Source organism: Phaethon lepturus, unplaced genomic scaffold (assembly GCF_000687285.1).
Source record: "Phaethon lepturus isolate BGI_N335 unplaced genomic scaffold, ASM68728v1 scaffold31752, whole genome shotgun sequence".
Lineage (NCBI taxonomy): Eukaryota > Metazoa > Chordata > Aves > Phaethontiformes > Phaethontidae > Phaethon > Phaethon lepturus.
In genome coordinates, this window is record NW_010521756.1 from 2,660 (window position 1) to 9,729 (window position 7,070).

At 40.4% G+C, this 7,070-nt stretch overlaps 1 protein-coding gene across 1 annotated transcript; it reads left to right on the forward strand.

Moving 5' to 3' along the window:
• The first annotated feature begins 3,481 nt into the window (after window positions 1-3,481).
• PTCHD4 (patched domain containing 4) lies at window positions 3,482-5,167 on the forward strand. Its single transcript, XM_010281622.1, has one exon. It carries the CDS (start codon window positions 3,482-3,484, stop codon window positions 5,165-5,167), a length of 1,686 nt encoding a protein of 561 aa, XP_010279924.1.
• The last annotated feature ends 1,903 nt before the right edge of the window (window positions 5,168-7,070 follow it).

Here is a 7,070-nt window from a genome sequence, read left to right on the forward strand (position 1 = left end):
AATGATCCACACTACCTGTTTTAACGTTTTCAAAATCTTTTATTTTTTATTTGATTTTGCCAATCATTTTTAGCTGTGATTCCGAACAAGAGTCTCCCAGAGTTATTCTCTCCATACAGCCGCACATATAACAACAGCCTGCAAATAACGGGCCCATTTCAGTCACATCTAGGTGAGGGATAGAGATCTCGGAGACTACTGCAATCCTAGAAGCTTTGTGAAAATTGATGCCCAGAAAGAGGAAAACATCCAGATTAGTACTTCCTCTCACGGAGTGGAAGGCAGAACACAGCTATTTTATATTTTTTGCTAACATACAGGTGGCAAATTAACATACGTGTCTTAGCCAGCCGGCAAGAGAGCACATACCTAGCTCTGGACACGTGGTGGAGGAGAGGTGTCAGAAGGGCGAGGGATGCTAGGACTACTCCGATAGGAGATGCCAGGAACAAAGGACACATGCATAGAACAGGTTTCATTAAAGACACTGCTCATGGCCCAACAGGTTTACATTTTGCTTAGTTCAGCGATAAAGTTATGCTGGCTGAGAGCTTGAGACAAGCAAAAGCAAGTCCTTCCTTCATACAGCAAGTAATGAAATCATAAAGCTCCTGGTAGCAGGAGGCTGTGGTGGCCAAAAGTATGAGTGCATTTAGAAATGGATTAGACAAATTAATAAAGAGTCCCTTAATGTTTCCAAACATGATGTTGCAAATGCGGCGTCCGGTTTTGGCAGGCCTTTTGTCTGAATGCAAAAATCTCAGTGGCTGAAATGGAAAAGAATTACTTTATGTGTGTCCTGTTTCCAACATCCTTTTCTTGAAAATCTGTCCCTGCACTTTGTCAGGTCAACTAAATAGAGGTAGAGCAATCCTTGGTTCAACCCAGTGTGGCTACAGTCGTGTTCTTAAAAACAGAAGAGTGACGTTAGAGAGGAAAGATGTTCTCAAAGTCCCAGCTAGACCCTAAATGAGTGTTCCCAACGTAAGGTCTGTAGGCCAAGGACTCCCTTTGTCTTAGATCATAGCAGGGCAACAGGGAGAATGGGGGGCAGAGAGGAAACTGAGGTAAACAGCATCTCTGCTCAGAGTGATCACTCTGCCCGCAGTGGAAAGGTCTTGATGGTATGGGGAAACGGGAGGAATGACACCCGCAATGGGAGCAGAAATCCTGTGTTACTACTCATCCCCTCAGCCTTCCTCATAGGAGAAGAAAACTAAAAGAACGAGACAAAGAAGAGGGGTGCCTAATCCTGGAAGAGAAGGGGCAAGAATGAGGTCAGGAGCTGGTTCAGAAAGAGAGGTGTTCTGGCTTTATGGGATATAAAAAAGCTTTAAATGGTAAAATCATACATTAAATGGACCTTTGTCAGAAACATCTGGAAAAGAACCATCCAAAATCAATTACTAGATGGGGAACGGGTGAGCACAGACATCTGAGGAAGATCGTTGTGCTCTACTGTTCCCAAAAGAGAATGAAACGCAGCTCCTATACCATTAAATTAAACCATGCCAGAACACGGGCACTGGAAATGGTGACCAGCCAGCTTGGTCCACACTCTGCTGGGTACTTAGACACTTGCTTTAAGCATAACATGTCAGCCAAGTCATTGGATTCTGCAGCTTTACTCAGCCCAAGGAACCAATACTTTCTGCTTGACAGTCCAAACGTGACCGTGTGTAAGACAACGGTGCCTTGGGAATTTGAACAGACTCACCCTAAATTTACCAGGGGATTCAAGGTCCCTCCTGAACCAAGATGCTGATTCACAAAAAGAGCAGTGTTTCCGCACAGGTGTTTTGCTAACTGCAGGTCTTCTGTAATACTGTATGTTTATCTTTCACTGGGGACACAGATTTTCAGTAAAACAGGTAACATTCAGAGAACTTGACAGTTTATGTTGTAATTTTCCCTGTCTAGAATGGCTGCCAGGAGTCTGCTTTGGGCAACATAAGCAGCTGTATGAATCCAAACAATTTAAATCAAAAGACAAAGTCAACAAACTTTTTGTTCACTATTGCACCCTTCATTATTTGCAAAGCTCCTGTTGTCATATTTCTGGGTTTGTTACTAGAAAATTACCATCGTGCATGCTCTGTTGCATGCAATTCTACTGCGGAGAGTGAAGGCACACTGAGACACGAGCATCTGCAATCTGTTTCCGCTTCTTTCTCTACTCAGTAGAGTGTTTCCTTACATTGTCCAGAATTGTTTTAGGGCTTGATCCAAACTGCAGAGAACTTTCAACTTTCTCATCCAAACCCAATTATAAGTTTTTAATTTTTGACCAAAATTTTTATTTGAAAGCCAAACCTTTTTGGAGTTAGTTAATGTCAGATTTTATATTTTCCTCCAAATTGAAATTCTCTAATGGGAAAGAAAAGAATATGTGTGTATGTGTTTGTGTGTGTGTATATATTCAACATATAAATTATATGAATATGTATATATAATGAATCACTTTTACTAGTTAAACCTTTTCCAGTAAGCTTATCTTCAACTTTATGGTTCTGTCCCAAAGTTTAACAGCTGTAGACTTCCTGGACTGTGACTGTGATGAGTAAAATGAAAGTAAGTCTGTATTAATCTTTAATGTATTAAAAAATCATACCCCTAAAATACTTCTCAGGATGGAATACAAAGTAAAAAACCTGTCATGGAGCACTAATTACATCTGGCTCTTTTCTGAATGTCCTCTTATGTGAGCTAAAGGAATTCCTTCTCCCCATGAGGAGCTCTGGATAGTGGGGGGAGAGAGAGTGAGACAGAAGGAGACATAAACATGAAAAAAACCCATGTTTTCTGGACAATTCAAGTGGACCAATGATTTAACCAGTACTGTCCTGGTTAAATCCATCATGAAGATGGATTGCATGTCAACTTGCATATAGTGCGGAAACTTGTGTACTATCACTGAGAAGTTCCAGTTTCACTCGGTAGAGAAACATCATGCAAATTATTCTGGTTATTTTTACTTAATGGCAGTATATTTTTTCTTTTGTCCATCATGAAGAATCAAGGTGTCCCTTTCTTGGTCACATCTGCTCATTTCTCAAATAATAGCTTTAATTTATACTCTCTGAAAGAAAATGGTGCTATTTGCATTTGTAAGTGTTTCAAACTGAATCCCTTAAACCTTGAAAGATGTAGTAGGATGTTGCAAGGAATTTCCAGAAAAAAAACCAACTTGTACTAAACTCAATCTTCTCCTTTGTCCTATATAGGCAGCCCATTTGGGAACTAATTCAATGTCCATTAAAATCAATTAGTGTCTTTTAAAGGGTATTTCATAATTTAATTTCTGAGCATGGGAAGTCTCAGAATATCAGGCTGTTAATTTAAGCACTTGCATATTAATTCTGGTATCTAGCTTTAGACAGACAATTCACAAGTTTCCATTTACTTAACTGGTGACAAGATCATAATGAAGTTTAGCTGACAACATTTTTTGCCTGCTGGAGGATGGAAAACCTGGAGAATGATGGGACCCCCTTTATATATGGACATGTATATACTTTGTTTTCTCATTTCAGGTCATGGAACCAAAGGAGTATTTGAACTTCTTTCAGGATGGCGTCGAACCAGAGAGAATCTGCCATTCAAGGACAGAGTAGCAGATGCCTACTCAGATGTCATGGTCTCCTATACAATGACAAGCTCCTTGTATTTTATAGCCTTTGGCATGGGTGCAAGTCCTTTCACCAACATTGAAGCTGTAAAAGTCTTTTGCCAGAACATGTGTGTCTCCATCCTGTTGAACTACTTCTATATCTTCTCCTTCTTTGGCTCCTGCCTGGTCTTTGCTGGCCAGTTGGAGCAGAACCGTTATCACAGCATCTTCTGCTGTAAAATTCCTTCAGCAGAATACCTGGACCGGAAACCTGTGTGGTTCCAGACCATGATGAATGATGGCCATCAGCATACTTCTCATCATGAGACCAACCCATACCAGCATCACTTTATCCAGCATTTCCTCCGAGAGCATTACAACGAGTGGATTACCAATATCTATGTCAAGCCATTTGTGGTGATACTGTATCTCATCTATGCTTCTTTCTCCTTTATGGGGTGCTTACAGATTAATGATGGAGCCAACATTATCAACCTTCTTGCCAGTGAGTCTCCAAGCGTCTCCTATGCCCTCATACAGCAAAAGTATTTCAGCAACTACAGCCCAGTGATAGGTTTCTACATTTACGAACCCCTGGAGTACTGGAATGGCACTGTGCAAGAAGACATAAAAACTCTAAGCCAGGGGTTCAATACAGTGTCCTGGATAGAACAGTATTACCAGTTCCTTCGAGTGGGTAACATCAGTGCAACCAACAAAAGTGACTTTATCAGTATCCTCCAGAGCTCCTTTTTAAAAAAGCCGGAATTCCAGCACTTCAAAAACGACATCATTTTCTCCAAAGCTGGAGATGAGAACAACATAATTGCGTCTCGTTTGTACCTGGTGGCCAGGACTAGTGAAAACACACAAAGGGAGGCAATAGAATTGTTGGAGAAGCTGAGGCCACTCTCTCTTATACAGAGCATCAAGTTCATTGTGTTCAATCCTACTTTTGTTTTCATGGACCACTATGGTTTATCAGTAACTATGCCTGTCTTGATTTCTGGTTTTGGCATCCTGCTGGTGTTAATACTGACCTTTTTCCTGGTTATCCACCCTCTGGGAAATTTCTGGTTAATTCTCAGTGTCACCTCAATAGAGCTGGGTGTCCTTGGCTTGATGACCTTATGGAATGTAGACATGGACTGCATTTCTATACTGTGCCTTATCTACACTTTGAATTTTGCCATAGATCACTGTGCACCCCTGCTTTATACATTTGTACTAGCTACTGAGCACACTCGAACTCAGTGTATAAAGAACTCCCTCCAAGAGCATGGGACAGCCATTTTGCAGAACGTTTCTTCTTTTCTTATTGGGTTGGTCCCCCTTCTCTTTGTGCCTTCAAACTTGACCTTCACACTGTTCAAATGCTTGCTGCTTGCTGGCAGTTGCACACTTCTGCACTGTTTTGTTATTTTGCCCGTCTTTCTAACCTTTTTCCCACCTTCCAAAAAGCATCACAAGAAAAAGAAACGGGCCAAAAGGAAGGAACGAGAAGAGATCGAATGCATAGAGATTCAGGAGAATCCTGATCACGTTACAGCAGTCTGAAAGGCTTAGAAAAAGTAATAGTATATTATCTTTTTAAAAAAGCGTTGCACAGAGATGCAGGGAAAATAGAGCAAAGATCTCAGCTGCTTGTGCTGGCCAGGTCTGACAAGGCAAAGGAAGATCAAGAAGGGGTATTCATGACACATCAAGGTGCAAACTTTTTTTAACAAAAATAATGAAAGTAAAAATAATCTCAAATGTTTCCTTTGAATCTTCATTCTCCACCAGGGAAGAGTCTGTTGGCCATTAGGTGTTCCTGGATCTCAAACAGTAGCTCTAATGGGAATTGCTTGATCTGTCATATGTTGGACTGAAGCAAAGATGAAAAAAAAATTGTCATTAAGTAAACAGTAGGGAAAAAGGCAGATTTGTTTGATAAAATTGTCCATGGAAAAGAAAAACCCCCAACATTTCAAATGAGAAAAGGGAACAAGACCAAGCGAGATTAAAAAATGTTGTGGTACTTCTTTCTTATTTTCTTGAGCAAGTTGGTTAAGATGAAACTTATGCACTTGGGAAGCAGATGTTTAAAACAATCTAAGCCAAAGTACTTCCCAATTCTAGTACACCATGTATATCTGTAACACCACAGTTAGAGCGTTATTGTGAATATGGATGGCAAAGCTATACTGATAAGGGATAGAGGCACTGCTTAAACAGGGGAAGAAATAGTCATAGCCATTTGGAAATTTAACTTTTCGTTTCTTTAAATATGACACATGACCTTTATCCCAAGAGGGTAGTTAATACCACACACACATTTTGGTATTTCTGAATTGTGAAATTCCCCTTGAACTAATGGATCTCATGAAACTAACCCAGGCCATTACCACTGCAGCAGTATTTGCAGTTCCTGCAGTGTAACACTTTTGAATTTTAATTTCTCACTGTTGACATTAAATACTGGATATTAATGAAGAGGTGCTTTAAACGTAATGATGGATTGCATATCACAGGCATAATGTGATCGTGTAACAGCTGAGTCAGCTCTGGAGCACCCGCACAGTATTATCATTATATATTTGCTCCAACAGACAAAGGGATATGTTTGCTGGTCCCTGCAATATGCTGCAGGAAGTGGGATTTTCCCCTTCTTCAAGCAAAATGTCAGTCAAATACTTGCCACACACACAAAAAAAGACCTTGTTAAGGTCTTGCATGGGGTTGAATCAACCCCTCGTTGTAAAAAGACAGATTGGTCCCCTGTGGGAAGGGGAGGGTGAAATGTCTTTATTATTATTATTATTCCTAAATATTTGAGTGCTGATCGTTTGCAACATAAAGCTTTGTTATGGCAGTTGAAATTTCACAGGAGAGTGCAGTAAATCCACGGTTACTATGCGACACTAGAAATTGCACTGTAAGGAGCTATGAATGACTTTCTCTGCTTTGTAAACTATACAGCTTCGTAGCCCAAGAGAAGGGATGAAAATAGATCTAGCCATTTCACTTTGCTCTTGTCCCAGTTCTGCACTGGAGCTTGCCCTGTCCAATTCCCCTTTCAGTATTTTAAAAGGGTTTGCTTTCTTCTCTGGAATATGGTATATCATCACCTACATGAGCAGTGTCTTCCTGAATATATAGTATCCATGAGGACATGATGTAAAGATATCACTATATGGAGTGTTCATGTCTACTTTGTATTACTTGTGGGTACCTTTAAAAGATGTCTGGAAGCTGTCTGCCTTCCGAAATGTGTATACATGTCTATCTGTGGCTGGTTAACTCAGTCTCAAACCTGCAGTGTTTGCTGGTGAGGGTGTGTACATATGTTTTACTAAAAAGCTCTCTGCAAGAAGTTGATTCTTTTTATGTGACATGTCTCACCTCTTCCTTCTGTTTTGTGGTTAGGGAGAGCCAGAGAAAATTCACCTGCAACACAAAAAGCCATCTGAATGCCAGT